Below are 22,717 nucleotides of genomic sequence, written 5' to 3' on the forward strand. Positions count from 1 at the left end.
AATATTGCACCCACTAGTAAAAATATATAAAAAATATCAAAAACGTCACTATTTACATATATATATATATATATATATATATATATATATATATATATATATATATATATATATATATATATATATATATTATACAGCATTATATATATGTGTGTGTTTGCGTTTGTATGTGTGTGTGTACATATCTGGCTAAAACTGCAATAAACAATACTATTACATTTGTCAGAAAATAATAGAGCAAATATACATTATTGTATGCAAAACTACAACACAAAAATAAAAAATATACAGAAATAAATAAATATCCTGCTCCAGACAATGAATTTAGACCTATTCCAAAAATAAATGCTAAAAGAAACATTCTTTACAGAGTTGGAAAGGTTCTGAACATTAATCATGATATACTGAAGGCCTTTTTCCACTTTATGAATTAACTGTAGCCACTATTTTCATCATGCTCTATTTTGCTTTCAGTGTTTAGTCTGCTAAAATGGTAAGTGGTAAATGTCAATATTAGGTTGTCATCAGTTTACCGCCCCCATTCCAAAGATCAAGTGGAGTGGAGGAACTGAACCAGGACATAGGCGGGTGCCTTACTTTCTGCAGTAAGTCACATCCGTGCTTTCAGTTGTTCATTAATTTCTTTTTTTAAACTTTATATATATATATATATATATATATATATATATATATATATATATATATATATATATATATATATATATAGTATTTTATATTGTATATTGCTATTATTATTTTATTAAAATGACTGACACATTATTTTATAGCCTATTATCGTTTTATACTACTATTATTAATGTATTTGCTTCATATTGCATCTGAAGACTAGAATAAACACAAGAGGAACGTACGAAAATGAAGTGTGTAAATAATAAATAGGCCTACTGAAGTATTGGTCTCGTAAGCCCCGCCTCATCCTCATCCTCATGCTCCCCCCACATATTTTGACTTCCCATAATTCAGTGCGCTTAGAAAGTCTTTCGAGAGGACGTTACGATAAGGGCATAGCAAGAGGTAGGCCTCAGTATTTATATTTGTGTAGTCCAAGTTGTCGTGAAATTGTTTATCGTGTGTAAGGTTTGTTGAAACGCTTTACTTTTACTCTATTGTACAATTCATGAAATATCAACTGGCAGTTTACGAGAACGGGTTATTTGAGGTAGTTAGCGAGCTAGCAAGCGGGCTACTTAAGCCGGTTATACCAAGGTTATGTTACTTGAGTGAATGTATCTGCTGTTTACAGACTATTTAAAACATATTTTACGCGTTTACAGTTTCACTCTTACTTAAAATTTCTCCTTGAAATTATTTAAAAGAGCTCGTTTAGAGTATCACAAGTAAGTTTTAGGGCTCGTATATGATGAGACTCTGGCTGGCGTCAGTTCAAACTGTCTGTGAATATCACTCTCAAATGTCTTATTACGCTCTCCAGCTACGACATTTAAACAGCTCGATGGTGTACTTTAAGTTCAGTACTTTGGTAATGTTGTTGATCTGTGAGTGTTTATGTCACGCAGACCCATTATCTTTGACTGAAGATGGCTGATGTTATTGAGGACAAGATCAAGAACTATAGAACGGCTCCATTCGATGCCCGTTTTCCAAACACTAATCAGACAAGAAACTGTTTCCAAAATTACCTCGGTAAGTACAGTAGAAATTATTATATGATCCATATTTGTACAGAAAATAATGACGTGCTTTCAAATTTTGGGCAGGTAATCTATCACTGAATGCATCATTTATGAAAGAGAGAAGTGTCTTAGATGCTTTTCAACTGTGATTGTTAATAGTATACTGATTTCACAAGTAGTTCTCTGCAGCCTGTTTTGTTCAAGGTCACATCAAGCTGGGTTGTTTGCAGTAAATCTCCTGTTCCTGTCTCTCTGCTTGAGTTAGTCTAGTGCCAAGTTGCAACAAAGCTCTGAAGATATAAGCAATGATGAATCTATTAATTGTTTGACCTTATCAAAACACTGTATGAATTGAATGACACGCGGTGGATGTCAGGGTTTCAGTGCAGATTACTTACTGTTGTTTCTTTCTCTCAGACTTCCACAGGTGTAATAAGGCTTTGTCAAGCAAAGGGCAGGAAACTTCTCCCTGCGAATGGTATCAGAGAGTGTACAAGAGCCTGTGTCCAATGAGCTGGGTGAGTCTGTCTGAATAACTAAGTTAAAATGCCGTAGTCAACATAAAATCCACTTTGAGCCATTTATGTAATACACATTTATCAGTGTGCGTTTCATTAAAATAAATCGCTCTACCTCTGAAATTTCACTTTTCGCTGACGTCACTAAGCCCCCTTAAGTTTTTCTTTCTTTTATATATATACTTTTACAATGTATTTAAATGGTATAATATTGTAAATACACAGCTGTTTTGATAATTCAACACATTTTTTTTTTCTATTTGCATAGGATTGACAGTTCAGCTGTGTCATTTGGAATTATAAAAGATTATAGACACTATTTAGATAGGTGGTCACAACTAAAAAAGTGAAACCAGCAGGGGTGTGCCATCACAAATGGACACTTACCAATCAGGTATTTCATATTGTAAACTACAATAAGAGAAAATGGCACAAAGAGACATCTACCATTCTGAAATGCATTATGAAAACTGGCACCAATCATTCAGAAGTGTGGTGGACCTTGACACCGGCTCTTCTTCACAATGCAGAGTAATGTAGGTCTGTAGATATTATATTAAACTAGATGTCTATGATAATGTGGCTACAGCAAGGCTTTATTAAAGCTTTCAGGCATTTCCAGAAGGAAAGCATGTTCACGTTGTTAAAAATGGTTTTATTTCTTGACATAATTCCATAAAATTATTTGTGAAATATTAAAGCCATAGATGAGAACCATTAACCACAAATTAAATTATATCTAAATTTATTTTGATCAATATCAGACTGATTATGTGTTTTGTTTTTGCTACCGTCTAACTCGCAAACAAATAACAAAAACACCACCCGTGGATCTTCTTCGACTGTCGTAAGTTTTGGTTTATCTTGTGCTGGCCAATGTTACACTTACTTGTACTGACACCTACCGGTGTGCCTGCAGCATCATGAAAAAATAAAGGATTACAGTAACGGATGTAAATGTTAATGCAGTATTTGTAGTGACCCATTATAGATTTATTTTGTGTGTTTCCTAGAATTGCGTCATCAACATACAGTAGCACTGGTATTGCATAACAAATACAAATGTGCCACACATTGACTACACGTGTTTGAAAAATATGACCAATTTGTAAACATGTTTAATTGCTACTTTTTTCACTAAATTAGGCTATTTATTTAGGATTTTGTGTCACAGTATAGCTGTTTAATTTGACTGTTAGTCACTACTGGAGGTGCCACAACATATGGCACCATGTTCTGCAAAACTGTCAGCGGCACATGCCACTATCCACTGACACATGCCAATGAAAACCGGATGTGCCTCTAAGCATAGCGGCATGTGCCAATGGTTTCTGTGCGTAAGTTGCCATGCCACTTAATGTTAATCCTGCTAATTTTTTCTCCTACACTTTAATTGCACTACCATTCATTGTTAATGTTTTGGAAAGAAGATTTTTCTGCACAAGGCTGCATTTAATTGGTGTAATATACTGTATAACTGTAATACTGCAAATTATTAATTTAAAATGACTGTTTTCGGTTTTAAAACAATCATTCTGTTCTTCAGATTAGTTTAGCAGCTTAATATTTTTGTTTAAACCGTGCATTTACATGATTCTTTGAATGGAAAGTAAAAAAAAAAAAACATTTATTTGAAATAGAAATCTTTTGTAACAATGAGTCTAATTAGATTGTGGATTATTCGTGCTTATACACACAGGAGCACTTCTCACGAAACATTTCTGACATATAAATTTGACTTAAATCATAAGCAAATATATTGACTGTCTTCCATTTAAAATCTTCATCCGTGTCATTCGAGTCTGAATAGAATAGTCGAGTCTGAATAGTCGAGTCTGAATAGTCGTTCAGGTTTATTTTCTTAATCACTTTCTGAAATCATATGCAAAGTGTGAAGTTAGTGCCAAAAAGCCTCCACAAAATTGTCTATTGCTCTAATAAAAGCCAATATAATGTGGCTATAAGCCTTTTTTTGTTTTTGTTTTTAAAGGTTTACTTCAGGATTTAGCATTAAGCTTTGTATTAGTAGAATACCACTAGTATTTTCGAATTAGCGTGCTTTCCCCCTTCATATCAGCCCGAGATGAGAGATTTATGCATTTTTATTCTGTAAAAAAGCCTCCGATGACGCAAAAATCGTCATTTTGCGTCATCGGAGGCTTTTTTGGCCAGAGGCTTAAAACTACAGCCAGTAATAGCAGGTAGTTCCGCATTTTTTCACCACGCCCATACATATGCGCTTTTGAGGTTACTCACGGACATAGATCAAAGATTTTATCAAAAGTGGGTGTCAATTATATTTTTAAGCTTACAGTAATTCACTTTATTTTGTCTGCACTACATCAGTGATTCATCTCGCAAATGTATCGGTCTCTGCAGTCATCTCAACCAATACAGCAACAGGCTTTTGTGGTAACGTTAGCATAAATAGATAAATAAACTCAGTTTTACAGAACAGAGGCTTTACTTTGATAACGGTCAACTTATATGCAACTTATATGTAATTGTCTATCTAACGTTACTTTGCTAAGTTTGCAGTTTTACTGCTACCTACAACACTACATATAGGCTACTGTGTTATCAGTCTAGTATCAGCGAGTCTTACCTCTAGGCGAATACGCTTAGTACCAGATGCCCAGGCTGTGAAAGTGAATATCGATGGTATCGCGGTGTCCTTCAGAATGGTTCTCTTCATTGCAAAGATATTTGGTTCGTAGTCCTCGTGCTTGAAATGGAGACTACATATTCTGCGTTTTTTTAGGTTTTCTATAACGGTGTCATCTCCAAACTTCGGGTGTTTGATGGCCCACAGCCACTGTTTACATCGCTCCAAATCTTTAACTTAATTGGAAAATGATGGAAACTTACTTGTCCTTTCCTGGTTTTGGGTGTACATCCAGGTACAAAGCAATTTAGCACCATTTCGCTGTAAATGTATGAACTAACTCACGATTTATTTGTTTGAATTTTCCTGAATGCCGCCTGTAACCGATAGGCGTGGTTTGGGCGTGGCCTCGCAAGGGCAGCAAAACAAGTGCATTCTGGGAGTTGTTGTCTTTCATCCACATTAGTCAAAAATACATTTTCTGCCTTTTCTCAGTCTAGAAAGCTCCAAATTCAAAAATAATTTCACATTTCTACTACATAAATGACCAATTTTAAATACACATTCATCTTTCCAGGGGTGAAGTACCCCTTTAATAAACTTGATCTTGATTACATAAACATGGTAAAGATTGTCTCTTTGGATGTACATGAAGACTCATTCTGTTTATACCCTTTCAAAATGTGGCTGTGTAACAGCATACTTTGGGGAGTTGGCACTAGTGAAAGAATTCTTATAAGCTGCTGGCCATGTTTGCAAACATCAGTGTTACTGGAAATCCATCCAGCAGTTTTGGTATTTCATTAACTAGATTAAGGCTGGCAATCTCTGCAGATTTTCATTCAGTAGCTCCTCACTGCAGAACACACGAGATCCAGGAGGAGGTGATGGGTAGGTTAAGAGATATGTAAAGTGCAAGGAGTTGGATCCAGGGGGTGAAGATGGGTAGGTTTAGATCCAGGGGGCGGTGATGGGTAGGTTAAGGGATATGTAAAGTGCGAGGAGTTGAATTCAGATCCAGGGGGTGAAGATGGGTAGGTTTAGATCCAGGGGGCGGTGATGGGTAGGTTAAGGGATATGTAAAGTGCGAGGAGTTGAATTCAGATCCAGGGGGTGAAGATGGGTAGGTTTAGATCCAGGGGGTGAAGATGGGTAGGTTTAGATCCAGGGGGCGGTGATGGGTAGGTTAAGGGATATGTAAAGTGCGAGGAGTTGGATTCAGATCCAGGGGGCGGTGATGGGTAGGTTAAGGGACATGTAAAGTGCGAGGAGTTGGATTCAGATCCAGGGGGTGAAGATGGGTAGGTTTAGATCCAGGGGGCGGTGATGGGTAGGTTAAGGGATATGTAAAGTGCGAGGAGTTGGATTCAGATCCAGGGGGTGAAGATGGGTAGGTTTAGATCCAGGGGGAGGTGACGGGTAGTTTTTAGGGATATGTAAAGTGCGAGGAGTTGGATTCAGATCCAGGGGGTGAAGATGGGTAGGTTTAGATCCAGGGGGAGGTGACGGGTAGTTTTAGGGATATGTAAAGTGCGAGGAGTTGGATTCAGATCCAGGGGGTGAAGATGGGTAGGTTTAGATCCAGGGGGCGGTGATGGGTAGGTTAAGGGATATGTAAAGTGCGAGGAGTTGGATTCAGATCCAGGGGGTGAAGATGGGTAGGTTTAGATCCAGGGGGAGGTGACGGGTAGGTTAAGGGATATGTAAAGTGTGAGGAGTTGGATCCAGATCCAGGGGGTGAAGATGGGTAGGTTTAGATCCAGGTGGTGGAGACGGGTAGTTTTAGGGATATGTAAAGTGGGAGGAGATCCAACCCTGCCCCCTGTATCTCATGTTCTGCAGTGAGGGCCATCTCCTTTCATTAGTCACCAAAATATTGAGAAAGATTTAGGCATGGTTAGGGTGAAACCTTGCACAAAGAGTTCTCTATTCTCCATTATTGTCACATACCCAACATTTTCCCGGAGTTAGGTTCCACTATCACAGTTCTGATCTTATTACTCAAAAAAAAAAAAAAAAAAAAAACTTTCTCTTTTTTTTTTTCTTCCCAGAATTGCCTGACTATCAGATAACTAGTAGTCCTGGACTGCAGCCAGAATTGTATGTTGAAACTAGTGTGTCTGTTGGGCTGTTTCCATGCCTTTTTAGCTATAACATGTTAGAAGCATCTTGTTCGTTTGAACTTTTTCAGTATTTGCTACCTGAATAAATCAGTTAAAAACAAAAGGGTATATACCAGTTATTGGCAGCAGAAGTTTCCCATCCTGACCATCATAACAAAATGGCCCCTGTTCACAATGTTAGTGTAGATAAGCAACTTGGCTTAAGTAAAAAAACACTTATGCACAATAGGAGATTCTCTACAGAAAAAATGTTTTTGTTATACTGGTTGAAAGTCTCCTCATATCCTGATAACAATCACTGTTAAGTGGTCTAAATGTATTTTTATAAATGTATATCGTCTGTGGAAGTCGTAGAACCATAAAATGTTCATCCAATCTTTAAATTCGGTCTAAACAAAATAATACAATGTTCTACCTGCCTGTCAGCATATGTTTTTACACAGCCTTGCGCACCCTGTTCGCAGACATGCGTTCATGTGTTTTGGAGGTGTGGTGGATTTGGATGGCGATTTGCAGGGAGGGTGGGATCTCAAGCTTTCGATGCTAGCAGGCTTACATTAGCCATTTCCCAGATCTCCTACTGCAACTTTAAATGGAATATTGTATAGTACACTTTTTGAAGTCACAAAACCCTGAAATTTTAGTGAGGGTAATGTTTGAAGTCAACAATTTTCTAATATGTAACCTGATGTAATTGCTCTTTCCCTTCCCTTTCCTTCACTTTTATGAACAGGACACAAGCGAAGTATGATAAGATGTGTGAATTATGTTTGAAATACAATGTGTTCTTGTCTTTGTTGTTTCCTTCCTTCAGGTGGAGAAATGGGATGGACAGATTGAAGATGGAAGCTTCCCTGGAAAAATCTAAATGGTCTCTGTTACCTTCAATTCATGGACTCCCAACATTTTGTAGAGTACCTCATAATAATTATCCCATTTTGATGTTGTCTTAGTTATTGGTTTGCCCGCTGGAGGATGAAAGGTCATTCAGAGTGCATCTTGGAATCACGTGACCTTTTGACCTTTAGCATTTTGAGGTCCTACATTATCATCACGCTTTGTGTCACTCTACATCCTACTGTTGCAATTTACAAAATAAAACGCACAATTTGAACTGATTTCAATGCTGTTGTTTGTTTTGTTTGTTTTTTTATAAAGTGCAAACAAATTATAGTTTGTACTGAGTTTTTCTAAATCAAACATTCTATTAACCATCATACCAAGTCTGACCTGTTGAACATAGTCATTCAGTGGCTTTTGTGAGGTGTGGAGCTGAAGAATATCTGCTATATTAGGGTCTTCAGCCCTGCTCCTGGGGACCCACTGCCCTGCAGAGTTTCATTCCAACCCTGATCAAACACCAGAAGCAGCTAATCAAGATCTTCAGGATCACTTGAGAACACACAGGCAGGTGTGCTGAAGTAGGTTGGAGCAGGGTTGAAGACCTCTGTATTGATGCATTTAAAAAAAAAATGTATGTATTTATTAGACAGATGTCAGATTGCACAAAATGTTAAGTTTGCAAATAGTTGATGACCAAGGTGAACTGTTCTTTCTACATCCCTTATTTAATTAAGATACTGGATTTAACCATATAGACTTAAAGCAATGACACAAAAGCCAAATTCAGTTTGAACAGACAGGATGAGGTTACATGAAATCAGGAAGTTCTATATTAGCCCTCACCCCGCATTATTGGCTGTTGCTTGAAGTGATCATGCTCTTGGCTTTTAAAACAGCAGATGGCGGTAAAGTAGCATGAATTAGCCTCTTGCTGTGACGTAAACCATTGCTAAGACTGAAAAAATGAAGTGATAGCAGTCACAATGTTCCAGTTGCACCTAGAAATTCCTCTATTTCTATATCTTTTTAATATCTGATGCAAACCATGAGGGCAAAAGGACACACAGGAAGTGTATCAATCAAGATGAACTTAAGTCTTTGCAATAATAGTTGTCTTGGTCACCCTGCATAGAATGTAAGTTTAATTATTTGCATGTGTGTGTGATGATGATGATCAAATGTGAAATATATATATATATATATATATATATATATATATACTGTATATATAGGTAACTTTTCTGCCCTTTTTTGTTTGCTATTGTAGGTTTTGATTTGAATTTACATAAGCTGCTTCAAATTTGTTTCAGACTTCTTCACTTTAGTTTAATTCTGATAAACTGCTTTTATTATGTCCCGTAAATAACATCAATGCACATTTTAATGTGTTATCTACATATTTTCATTTGTACAACATTTGTACAAGTCTGTCCATGTTACTTTCAAGTCAGCGACAGATTTGGCACACAACTGAAGCATGTTAAAACTCGACAGTCTGTGATGCTCTAGGATTGTGGTAAATTGGCACCCTTCAGGTATAAGTTTTTTAACAAGTGATTAAAAATGTCGGACTCGTAGAGAATTTGTCTCGAAGAATCCAGAGTTAGTTTATACTAAAAGAAAAAAGGCCACAGTGTGATCTCAGTTCTCAAAATGCGTTTCCTTCAGCAAGTTCCTGTTTATCTGTCTTAAACAGTCAACTAGTCTAGTGTTGTGTGTGTGTGTGTGTGTGTGTGTGTGTGTGTGTGTGTGTGTGTGTGTGTTTTTGACATATCAGGACACAAATTTGTATTATGACATAGGTATTACAAGGAGAGGGTGAATTATGAGGACATTACCCCATGTCTCCATTTTTCAAAACGCTTATAAATCATACAGAATGAGATTTTGTGAGAAACTAAAAATGTGCACAGTTTCCTGTGATGGTTAGGTTTAGGTGAAGGGTTGGTGTAGGGCGATAGAAAATATGGTTTGCACAGTATAAAAACCATTACGCCTATAGAATGTCCTCACAATTCACAAAAACAAACGTGTGTGTGTGTATTATTAGGCTATGCATTATTACATTGTACAAATGACACTTTCATGTCATTTCCTACTGTATCTACACTGCCAGAAAAACAAAAACGCACATCTGTCATTAATTTCAAAGTTATCCTTGATTGTTAAGTGCGTCTAATATGATCGAAATTAATTTGTAATGGACAATTTCACTGAACAAATGACAGCTATATGCCCGTAGGCAACGAAATTGTTATCACTAGATCACACACTTGTATGAAGTGCCAGCAAACCCCGCAAATTGTCCAATCTCGGAAGAGAGGACTACTTGTTTACAAACATAAAAGACGTAATTTTCTCACAGAACCTCTCACATGACAACAATAACCGGTTTATTGTCAGGCAGCAGCTTTTTTTTCTGGTGGGATGCTGCGCGAGATGAACAGAGGCGCGATTCATGTCTAGTCTACTGTGTCGATTAACCAAATAAGGACATAAAATAGAGGCAGGTCTCAACATCTCATTAGCTGCCTATCTAGATAGAGTTCCCAACTGCTCGCGCCTATGATGCTCTGATGTTGTCTAGGTAGGCTGTTCTAGTTTTGTTTTGAGACACGACCATTTCCTATGAAAGGATGTTACGCGAATGAATTAAAATGAAGTTCTCGTTTAATCCGGTGACTCAAATGTTACAGAAACAGGGGGAGCATGGCTGTGACGACAAAAATGCAACGTGCTTGTGCTCGTGTCTCACTCCCCATAAAAACCACGAGCGCGAGAGTGTTTCATCACACACCAGCAACTACTTGATCGACGCACGAGCTCCGCAAACATAAACGTAAATATGACTATTTTACATTATCATTACATAAGAATATAACATACTATAATTAGCACTTGAATGATCTTGATAACAATATTGAGCAAAATTTTGCCTCATAAGTATCTAAACGTTATTTAAATGTTAAAATAGTTTAATTATTGCCTTAAATCGTTATTAAAATAACTATGCATGCAGTAAAGTTTATTGTAATTATTTTTGAACACTTTCAATTTTATTACTGATGAAGAAAATAGATAATCGTTTTAGTTGGAATGACAGAAATTTGCCTAAGGGAATGAAATAAGGATTTGTTTTTACTATAATGAAAAAAAAAGTTTTATTGATATAATTATCAATGTAATACTGTGTTTGTATGAAACTTTTGATGCATAAATGCAGCTATAACTTCAGACTATGTGCATAACCAGCAGATTTGTCTTTAATCAAGGAACTGCATGAAGCTTTTATAAACTAAAGCAAGATTGATTTTATTCACTGGTAGAATATTTAAAATGTCAGAGTACAGGAAAGTCATTAAAAAGTTAGTTAACCCATAAAACCACATTTGAGCGATATAGAGAGGGATGATCTTGAGCTGACAGTGATGCCTCTTATATATGACTTCCACATTTAGGCTACTTTGCAATTTGTGTTGCACAATAGTGATGCTTAACTTACATCTCAACTCAGCAGACATCCGTTGAAGGAAATCAACTTTTTTTCATGGTTTTTCTTAAAGAAGACATACAAGTTTTTTTCATTCCTTTGTGTTACTGAAAACAATTGTTCATATACTTTTTTTTCCACTCTAGAGCCTTTTCCAAATCCAGATTTGTGTTTAACCAAGAGGTTTTACTTGGTTTTACTGCAAGAAGAGGAAGAACAAGACCGCTGTCTCAGCTGCAATAACTGGCTTTCGCAACAAAGAGCAGAATGGAGAAGATGAAAGACAGTAAGGTAGAGGAATTTCTCTGTCACTCTCACTACATACAAGTTGTGATGTTTAGTTCTTCTTTATCGTTAGTAAGAAAAGTCTTTACCATACATCCCTTGTGAAAAAACTGTACTTGCAGAACATTAACTAAATGCCCGCTTAAGTGTACTTAAAGTGAGAACACTTTATTTTACAGTGTCCTTGTTACACATTACTATAGTAATAACTATAAATTTTGCATAATTACATGCAACTAACCCTAAACCAAACCCTAACCCATACATGTATTTAATTAATATTACTTAAATGTATAATTAGACTGTAACAAGGACATCTTAAAATAGTTTAACCTTAACACACTTAAAGGTGCTAAAGATGATGTTTTGTTTTATACATTTTTGCAATATTACTTGAAACTGTCTTTACTAAATGATAAAAGACGATTTATTAGGTGCACTGAAAGTAATAATATTAATATACATCATCTGTGCACGAGGTAGGGCCTTAAAAACATCAGCCAATCATTTATGCGATCATCGCGTAAACGATTGGCCCTCTGGCTTGTCAATCACTGCCGTGACGTTCCTTGTGAGAGACGAGCGCGGCTGCGCTCTCCAGTAACTTTCCACACTCCACAGGCGCCGCATGCAATGTTTTTGTCAGGAGACAGGAGTAACAACTGCAGGTTATGAGTTACATGTGGTGAGTCCGACATAATGAATCCAAAAAACACGACACAGAGAATGCCGGTGTTAAACACTCATGTTCCAATACTCGTGCACGAGTTTTGGGAGGCGTTCCTTTGAAATGAGCCGTGAAGGAGGGGGGCTGTTCTTACGCATGCGCTCATTTCAAAAACTCAGTAACAGTCATTGGATTCTCAGTCGACGAAAAAATCCTCTCTATCACCTTTAAGTACACTTTTAGTACTTTTACCCCCGGTTTCACAGACGAGGCTTAAGCTACTCCCACACTAAAATGCATGTTTGAGCTGTTTTAACTGAAAGCAACTTGCACTGAGATATCTTAACATATGTCAGTGTCATTGTTTTGTCTCAAGATGCACACCAATGGTGTGTTTTTTCTAGTGAAAGTTTATAAAAGCTAATTAAGTGTCCTAATTGAACTAAGACCTAATCCTGGCTTAGGCTAAGGCCTGTCTGTGAAACCGGCTCTTAATACTTTTAATCATTGTTTTAATCATCTATTGTCATGCTTTAAAAAGTACATTTATTTGGATCTGTTGACTAACATACAAGTTTCAATAGAAATGACATTAAAGTAAATTTTAGTTTACTATAAATGCTTGTCAGTACATTCAGCAGCACACTTTAACTTTAACTTATGACATATAGAGATACTTATGTTATTAATGTGCTGCGATTGGTCAGCGCCACGTGGCCGTTATCTGATTGGCTTGAGTAGTCGGTGGGTGGAGTCGACCTATTTGTGGATTTGTCTGAGGTCTTGACACTACAATTGTGTCAGAATCCACAAATGCGTGAGGTGATTCACAAATGCGCGCAGCGATCTACAAATGCACAGAAAGCAATTCATAAATGCACAGGTGGTGATTCACAAATAAATGCAGGCAGAGTTGTGCTTGTGATATAAAAACATATTTGTGAATATGTTTTTTATTAGCAAATCTCATTTTATTTATTTGTGAATTTAATTCATTTTTGTGAAACTCCTAACATATATTTGTGGATCTCATTCTATTCATTTGTGTATATGATTATTTTTTGTGAATATCTTTACATTTATTTGTGGATCATAATCTATTTATTTGGTATTTTGCTACAATTCTATCTCCATAGTATGTGAGTCAGAAAAGCCCCGTTAAGTTCAGCCTATTGCATTTAATATAAATTGATTCTAATTGCAGCTAACATCCAATTAAGTATCTGAAAATATTACATTCAGTTCGTGCTGAATTATATTGAAGTATATTCTTATTTCCTTAAGTACTCTTCTTAAAAATATGCTTAAACTGTACATCTTTTTCACAAGCGATAAGATGCAGAAACTGATTTTTGTGTAATATATACAACTACAAACTACATATACAAGTTTGTAGTTCCTAGATATGTTTTGGCTGCTATTTTTCATAATATGTGCCATTTTAATGGGGAGCCACCCTTTTGGTTACTTTGGTGTTACTACATATTCACGGATATAGTAAACTTTGGTTACCACGTTACCAAGCCATTGCGTTACCAAGAACTGTAGCAAATGTTCAGGGGATGTCTGAGTGGATTTGAAATGTTGTAATATGTTTTTATTGTAGATAAAGCTTGTTTTAGTTGCCAGTAAGGTTTACATTCTGATTGTGTAATGTTTGTGTCGCTAATGTGTTGCACTCGCAGGTTTAACTTGGTATTCTCTGATAATGTCAATTAGTGTAAAATTGATTTGATTAATCAACTAAAGAAATATGACATGCAAGTAACTGTAGTGGGACGTTGTTTGTCCTGCTTTGTCTTGTTTGGATGGTGTTTGGACCAAATCCCAAATGATTCTGATCCTAGTTCTTATTAAGGGAATCATCCTGGAATGTGTAAGACAATCTCTGTGCAATTTTGGAATAAAAGAGAGGATTACAGCATGTGAATTAAGAAACTGAGATGTGCAAAGGAGACCGACAAGGAGAAATGCCTGTTCAGAGCAGGGTTCAGATGGCATGTTCAGACTTGAGCATAATATAAACAGCATTCCGACTGGTTCTCACTTGTTTTGGAATGGACAGACCGAATGGAAATTCCAAATCCAATTGTGCAATTTTGCATCCCCTGCGAATCATTACAAATCTATTAAGTGAGTAATTGAATGTGTTGATGTAATAAATGAATAGGGAGGGAGACTGGGGGTGCAAATATGTGATCTGGTCTATCCTGATCGATAGAGATGAACGATGCAGTGATGGATCACACTTTATCAGCAGAACTAAAATCGTGATGAGCTTATACAGATGGCTCTGGCTTCTTACAGGTCACATGATGACATCCATATCCTTGTTTACAGTCACTCCTCCAGGAGTCAGCCGCTGTTTGTGTGTGTGCATGTTTGGGTGTGTTTAAGTCTTTATCATAACATCAGACTGGTGTGCACACGCAGGAGTTCCTGTGCGCGGGTTTAAAGGCGCAGTGCGCTGTTTTTGTATGAACATTTGCCAAATATTGCATGCAGTAGTGAGGAAGTTACTCAGTCCTCTACAGATTACCATTACTTCATGGAAAACATCATTACAAATGACTTAGTATTAGTACATAATATTAAGTTACTCTCTAAAAGGCCCTACAAACCTATAAAATTACAAATGTCACCCAATACATCCTATAGAACCGGCCATCAGATTATTGTTATTCGTGACTCATTACTCCCCAACTAAAAGTTGGCATGAAATGGAAGTTGCAATAGTCTTTGTGGTGCATATCCGAGTGAAACGGCTTCTCGAACAAGAAAAAATGTAGGGCAATGCTAAGGGGTGCCAGTTTATTGTGCCGGACACGTATTTGTTCAATCAATTGGATTGATTTTAACTCATTAATCTCCGATCAAGTTTATTCTATTTGCAGCCGTACAGAAGTAACATAGCTGACAATTAGCTTAGGTTGCTATTTATACTTTTAATTTGACACAAGAGGGAGACTGTGCGAGACTGTGATTAGGGGGAAAAAATGACACACAGGAACACATTCCAGTTATTATGTGAACTGATTCATGTCATTTTTTTGTTCCACTTTCATACATACTCTTTTTTTTTACTCAATTACTGTATTGTGTAATATGTTGTTTTCAGATGATCTTTGCGTAATATATACCTCATCTGCTTATTTTATGGCAAGTTTGTAGTTCCTAGATATGTTTTGGCTGCTATTTTTCATAATATGTGCCATAGTTTGTAGTAATTCTAATGGGGAGCCACCCTTGTGGTTACTTTGGTGTTACTACATATTCACGGATATAGTAAACTGTGGTTACCATGCAAGAACTGTAGTAAATGTTCAGGGGATGTCTGAGTGGATTGGATTTGAGTTCATTAATGTCTGATCAAGTTTATTCTATTTGCAGCCGTACAGAAGTAACATAGCTGACAATTAGCTTAGGTTGCTATTTCTCCTTTTAATTTGACACAAGAGGGAGGAACAGACGTCAAGTTCACCGCAGCCGGACTGTGATTAGGGGAAAAAATTACACATAGGGACACATTCCAGTTATTATGTCAACTGATTTATGTAATTTTTTTGTTCCACTTTCATAGAAATTACTGTATGGTGTAATATGTTGTTTTCAGAAAAGTTCAAACAGAAAGTTTGAAGGTTTATAGGCCTTACTTTTACTTTTAAACTACTGTGTATATATAAATAGAGAAAGAAAAAAAACGAAAGAAACATACAGCTATGGTTGTCAATAGAATCAAATCAATCAGTCTTTAGAAAGCAGAATAAAAAAAATTCTGTCATTAATTACTCATCCTCATGTCGTTCCAAACCCGTAAGACTTTCGGCTATCTTTGGAACACAAATGAAGATCTTTTTAATGAAATCTGAGAGCTTTCTGTCCCTCCATAGACAGCTGCACAACTACCACATTGACACTTCAAAACAGTCATAAAGTGATTGTAAAACCAATCCATATTTTATTCACATATAAACATTGATCAGCGAATATGAACAGAAGCTCAACCAAACCTGCGTGATGCGTGAAAACAAACCTCTTCCGGAAGCTCAAATGTGCTGTGTAACACACAAGAATGAACCTCATTGCTTTCTTGCACGGTTCTTGAGTTTTTGTTTACCACAAATGATGTGTGAGTTGATGAATATGTGAATAAAAGCCTAAATTCAATCTGTTCATCATATAAAGCGAGCGTTTCCCTTCAGAAAATTTGGAATAAACCACTCAATTCATATGGATTATTTTTACAATCTCTTTATGAACTTTTTGAAGCGTCAAAGTGTCAGTTGCGTAGCTGTCAATGGAGGGACAGAAAACTCTCAGATTTAAGGACAGCTCTTAGAAATAGGTCAGTTTTGAGACTTTGTTGGGTCATTGTTACTTTCATAATTACTCTTGTCATTGATTCTGCATGTCACAGTATGTGTATTCCTTCTTTTTGTTCAGATGAAGGAGGTGACATACTACCTGGTGTTCTGCGTGTCCACGGCCGTCATCGGCTCCCTGCAGTTCGGCTTCAACACAGGAGTCATCAACGCACCCGATGTGGTAAATGTTTCATTAATTGAGTAGCATTTTAGACTTCAAAAAAACAACATAGCATCACTTAATTGTGTCTGTCTCTCTCTTGATGATCAGAAAGTGCAGAACTTCATCAGAAAAGTGAATGTAGAGCGCACTGGAGACCCCATGCAGGACACCACGCTCACAACTGTCTGGAGTATCGCTGTTTCCATTTTCAATGTTGGCGGTATGATTGGGTCTCTTAGTGTTGGCGCTCTAGTTGACAAACTTGGGAGGTGAGGAAATAGTGACCAAATTCAAAATCACACAATTTATTTTGACATAAATCTAATATAAAACATTTTCTTGATTCATCTCCAAAATTCTCTTTACAGACGAAAATCAATGCTGCTGTCCAACATCCTGGCTCTGATTGGTGGAGGCCTGATGGGCTTATCCAAAGTCTTCACCTCCTATGAGGTGATGATAGTGGGCCGCCTGGTGATCGGTGTGTTCTGTGGTCTTTGTACAGGACTGACACCCATGTATGTGGGTGAAATTTCACCAACGGCACTGCGAGGGGCTTTTGGCACCCTTCACCAACTCGGTGTGGTCATCGGCATCCTGTTTGCACAGGTTAGATTTTCCTGTGGATGAATGTAAATAAGAGATTATAGGGATCACGTATATCATATACAATATATGGGATCATATTCTGTCATCATTTACTAACCCATATCTCATTTAACCCATAAAATTTGTGTGCTATAGTATGGAAGCTTGTTTCTGCTACTAAATAAAAAATAAAAAAGGTAATTGCGACTTTTTATCTCGCAATTCTGACTTTTTTCTCACAATTGTGAGTTTACACTCGCAATTCTCGACTTGTCTCTGAATTGTGAGATATAAACTCGCAATTGCGAGTTACAATGTCAAATTGTCAAAAATTTTTGGAATGTCATATATATTTGTGTCAATTTTTATTCAGTGGCGGAAACAAGCTTCCATACTATATCCCTCTGAAGTCACATGATAGCTTTGTGCAAGGGACAGGATGAAATTAAAGTCATTATTCCCTAAAGATCTTGACGTGTCCTCTGCACATTCAGTAATGATGTCAGATTTGTGGAGAAATAATTCTTTTTAAATGTAAATAATTATAAATCAGTCATTTTTGTGTATTTTTTTATGGTAGATCTTGGGTCTGGAGTCATTGCTGGGGTCTCAGTCTTTGTGGCCATTATTGCTGGCTCTGACGATCCTGCCTGCAGTGATACAGAGTGTTATGCTGATCTTCTGCCCAGAGAGCCCTCGATACCTGCTGATCAGTGTCAACCAGGAGGAAGAGGCACGCCAAGGTGAGTCTGTTATGACTGCTCAGGACTAAAAAAAAAAAATCTAGAAAGAGCAGGAGGCATGCAGAACACACCATTTAGCACTGCCCGAGCAACTAAAGTGGACAGTAATTACTCTTCCGCACTGACTATGTTGTTCTCTCTCTTTCTTTTGCTCTCAGTGCTGACACGTCTTCGTGGGCATTCAGATGTGGAGGATGATATTCGTGAGATGAAGGAAGAGGCCATGAAGATGTCCATGGAAAAGAAGGTTTCTATTCCGGAGCTGTTCCGTAACTCCGCCTACAGACAGCCCATTATTATCTCCATAATCCTGCAGCTGTCCCAGCAACTGTCCGGCATCAACGCTGTGAGTCTCCACACTCTTTCACCTACACTTCCCCACACTAGTTACGTAAAAGCTTTACATAATGATCTTTGATTAGCACATCCTGTTCACCCTGTAACATATTTATAGCCAGCAGTGACTGGTTTTCTCGGGTAAAAATACTAAACATCTGCAGTATAATACAAGATATAGAGTCAAACCAAAAATTATTTAGACATTTTTGATATATTTTTACTAGTGGGTGCAGGACACTTTAGTTCATTTATGTAAGTGAGGATAGCAAAATAAACTGTGACATATTATACCCAAAAAGTCTTCATACAGTGGACTACTAGTAAAATTGATAACAAAAATTTGGAACCAAAAATTATTCAGACACTTTGACCTGACCATGTTTTGCTGAAGTGTTATCTGACATAATTAAGATTTATTTTTTTCTGACACAGTTTAACTTGTCATATTTCATTACCATTTTTTAAACTATAGTGAATAAACTGTATTGATGAATGAAATGTTCAAGGTGTCTGAATACATTTTGGTTTGACTGTATAATATATGTACCTTGTAATTTTTTTAAATATATATTTTTCTTTTTCTTTGTCATCTTCTATTCTTGTTTAAAATGCCTCAAATATATATAGGTAATTAAGTTTTTTTAAAATGTATTTTATGATATATAGTTACACGGCTATAAATAATAATAATATATATATAAATAATAAATTTATATAAATAATAAATATAAATAATAATAAAATTGGAGGACTTCAGTATTTATAGTATTGTAATATTGTTGTAGTGGTCGTCTTTTTGCCAGGACAATTGTTTTTTATATTGTAATAGATTATAACATAATAAGCAGGTAAAATTTTAAAACAGTTTCAACTTGTATCAATATATTTTGTACACAAAATAATTTTTTGTTAAAGTGGTATGACTACATTAACACTTAAATTTTAACTTTTTTTAAGTGGTTTGTTCGTCATGGCTTACAGTCACTTCCTAGGAATTATTTTGCTTTGTGGAAGTTTTAAGCTAATAAAATATGTCAACTCAAATCAATATTTCATGTCCATATTAATTTGGGTTGAAATATATATATTTTTTTTAATGCTTAAAACAAGCAGAACTATTTTCCAATGAGTTAAGAAAAATAAACTTAATATTCTCTATAACAAGTCATGCACAATTTTCTCCAGTAAATGTATCTTGTTTTAATAATGTTCAGATATTTTTACTGGAAAACAAGACAAAAATACTGATTAATGAGTGTTTGTTTTAACCCTGAATTCTTAAGCTTCCTTCCATATTTTCCCGTTCAACTTCAAGTATTGACATGAACTGTTCTAGATGTTAAACAGTTGCGTTTTCTGTACATTTTCCAGGTAATTTATTACTCGACAGAGATCTTCCGAAAGGCAGGTATCACTGAGCCAGTCATTGCCACCATTGGAATGGGTGCAGTCAACACTCTCTTCACTGTCGTCTCTGTAAGTTTACACAGCTGAGCTAATATACTCACATAAACTAAACATTTGAAAAGTCCTGTACTGTAGGTAAACAGTTTTACATCACCCTTGCATTTGCAATGTCATGCCCTTGTATATCTGTTAAAATACTTTTGTGAGGGTGGAGTAAAGAACAGTGTGTTGATGCTCCCGCTGCTTTGCTCAACAGCTCTTCCTAGTGGAGAGGGCAGGGAGAAGAACACTTCATATGATCGGACTGGCTGGAATGACTTTCTGTGTTCTGCTCATGACTATTTCTCTTAAACTTGTGGTGAGTCTTGATGTACATTACATAAATGTAATATATATGATCATTAAATGGGCCTACTGATCTTCAGAAGTAAATGGGATAGATTTAACTAGGGATTATTTAAATTAAATATTAGAGAATAGAGACATTACATTTTTATTCATTCATTCTGTCTTCAGAACCCTACAGATGCTATTGCGAATAGCACTGCCACCGCCCAGCCTGCATCCGAAGGGGTGAGTGTGTGATCTTACTAATGAATGCCAACTTACATTATGTTAGAATTCATTCACTGAAGTGTATCTTTCCTCTTTTTTTCTCTTCACAAATGATTCAATTTCCGGCAAGCAGGGAATTTCAGCAGTCAGCATTGTGGCCATTCTGGCAGTGTTAGGATTTGTGGCCAGTTTTGAGATGGGACCAGGACCAATCCCATGGTTCATAGTGGCAGAGTTATTCGCTCAGGGTCCACGCCCGGCAGCCATCGCTGTGGCGGGATGCTGCAACTGGACCGCCAGCTTCATTGTCGGACTGTCTTTCCCACCACTATTGGTAAGAACCTTGTCTCAGAATTCAGCAGTATCACATTTTTCATGGACACAAGAACTAAACATAATTATGACCTTGCTTCCTTTCCAGAAATTGTGCGGCCCATATGTGTTTATCATATTCCTCATCCTCCTCGTCTTCTTCTTCGTGTTTACCTACTTCCGGGTTCCCGAGACCAAAGGCCGGACGTTTGAGGACATTGCCAGTGGATTTTCCAATGCTGCAGGCTCCAACGCTGCCACCTACACATCCCCAGAGGGTGCCATCACTATGCCAGTGTCCCCATCATCAGACAAGATTCAGATGACTGAGCTGGCTGGACAGGAGAAAAGTGGAACAAACCTATAGAGAAACCCCATAATCTACACACAAGATTGACATCCTAAATGGACAGATACAGCTAAATAATGGGCATTATTACAAAGGAGGTATTAGCTTGGATGGTATTGGAAGCCTTTTTATAATTGGCCATTTTAAAGTCATTATGGAGCAAATAAGTGTTACATGTGGTTGCAGATGCATTATGATAAATTGCTGAATGTTTAGTCAGATATAGAGTTTTGTTATATTTTTAAGATAACTAATGTGTATTCTACTGAGCACTAAGCACTTGTCTATAATCATGTGGAATATTAAACTGATTACTATGTATTTAAATAGTTAATTAACATAGTTAATTAACAAATTTCTCATATTGCCCAAAGACTTAAATCAGACTCGCGGTAATTTACGCACTAATCAGACTCTTATGGCCTTTAATACTGCCGTCCTTTAGACAACTTGTTGTGCTGTTATGGCTTCAGTCCATGAGTATCTGGTCTTTTGTGCAAAGGAGTTCACAGGGTCAGTGTCAAAAATGTTATTATTGAGTTGCAACTTAATTCTTATTCTTTTTACTATTTAATTGGATTTAAAATCTTAGATTTTCAATATAATTTTGAGTCCCACAGTACATGTTCAGTTATGTATTTAAGCATGTGATGACGTTTATGTAGGCGATACTGGTGTTAGAAGTCTTGCTGAAGGTACAGTAGGAATCAGTGTTTAAATGGTGTTATTCATCCCTGAAGTATTTCTCATAACGGCTGTTACTCCACCTGACTGTATGAACACTACTGATACAGGATCATATGAAAATTAATCATGACAGCCCAGCAATCACAAGCACACATTTATTGTTTAACATGGATCTATGTGCATCTCATATTTTCAGTTTTTAATTAGACCCCATTTGTTTTTTGGGGGTAATTAGGACTGTTTACTGTAAAAGTATTGCTCAACAAATGTAAATATGAATATACAGTTTTTGTTTGTTTACATTTATTACTGTATTTTGTTGCACTCTGACTGCATGATTGAGATGCTTTGTGGATTTTTACCACATAGGTACCAAAGATTTTTTATGACTGTTTTATATATATATATTTATATATTTTGTTTTATTTATAGCTTTTATAATTAAATATAATTAATTTTGTTTCCAAATTGTGATGTTTTTATAGCGCTTCACTTTTGCTTCAAGCACAATCTCCTAAATATGAGTATATGTAATACCGTAAGCACTTGGAAGCATATTTTATGATTGACAAGATTAAAACATTCCCACATGATTTGATTTGACTTGCGTTTGTGACTGTTTGCATCACAGGAACTCTGTACATATTTTTTGAGACCACTGTCATGTAACGGGCCTTTTCATTGTCGTGACAAGTTGTATCATCAAGAAGTGTCACATAATCAAATAGATATTGCTTCATTTGTAAGCCACAATCATGAGATAGTTGATAGTTGTTATTGTGATAACTGTAATCTAATAATAGCATCTGATTTATTTTTAAAAGAGGCTATTCCAAATGTTTAAAAGGTAAGCTATGTAACTTTTTTTTCCAAAATTGATCATCAATCCTTCTTTCAAAACGTGTTTTTGTCTTACCCTGATTAACAATTGTAAGCCTATTATAATTGTTTATATTTTAGTCGCGTCGGGATGGTTTAGAACAGTGGGTTTCAACCTAGGAGTTCTCAGTGATCCTAAAGGGGG

General features: G+C 36.4%; 2 protein-coding genes across 3 annotated transcripts; both read left to right on the top strand.

Annotated features, from left to right (window-relative positions):
* Nucleotides 1–895: 895 nt before the first annotated feature.
* LOC125243074 (cytochrome c oxidase subunit 6B1) lies at nucleotides 896–8,019 on the top strand. 2 transcript variants are annotated; one of them, XM_048152355.1, is made up of 4 exons: nucleotides 896–1,035; nucleotides 1,539–1,665; nucleotides 2,073–2,173; nucleotides 7,716–8,019. In XM_048152355.1, exons 2-4 carry the CDS (start codon nucleotides 1,560–1,562, stop codon nucleotides 7,767–7,769), a joined length of 261 nt encoding a protein of 86 aa, XP_048008312.1. In that variant the 5' UTR covers nucleotides 896–1,035; nucleotides 1,539–1,559; the 3' UTR covers nucleotides 7,770–8,019. The 2 variants fall into 2 exon arrangements, with proteins under 2 accessions (XP_048008312.1, XP_048008313.1); XM_048152356.1 differs by lacking the exon at nucleotides 896–1,035 and adding an exon at nucleotides 1,075–1,098.
* A 2,356-nt stretch (nucleotides 8,020–10,375) lies between these two features.
* On the top strand, nucleotides 10,376–22,291 carry slc2a3b (solute carrier family 2 member 3b). Its single transcript, XM_048152354.1, has 12 exons — nucleotides 10,376–10,583; nucleotides 11,381–11,525; nucleotides 16,630–16,731; nucleotides 16,822–16,982; nucleotides 17,082–17,322; nucleotides 17,882–18,044; nucleotides 18,203–18,390; nucleotides 19,755–19,859; nucleotides 20,047–20,148; nucleotides 20,307–20,363; nucleotides 20,479–20,679; nucleotides 20,767–22,291. Exons 2-12 carry the CDS (start codon nucleotides 11,502–11,504, stop codon nucleotides 21,022–21,024), a joined length of 1,602 nt encoding a protein of 533 aa, XP_048008311.1. The 5' UTR covers nucleotides 10,376–10,583; nucleotides 11,381–11,501; the 3' UTR covers nucleotides 21,025–22,291.
* The last annotated feature ends 426 nt before the right edge of the window (nucleotides 22,292–22,717 follow it).

This window comes from Megalobrama amblycephala, linkage group LG13 (assembly GCF_018812025.1).
Source record: "Megalobrama amblycephala isolate DHTTF-2021 linkage group LG13, ASM1881202v1, whole genome shotgun sequence".
Taxonomy (NCBI): Eukaryota; Metazoa; Chordata; class Actinopteri; order Cypriniformes; family Xenocyprididae; genus Megalobrama; species Megalobrama amblycephala.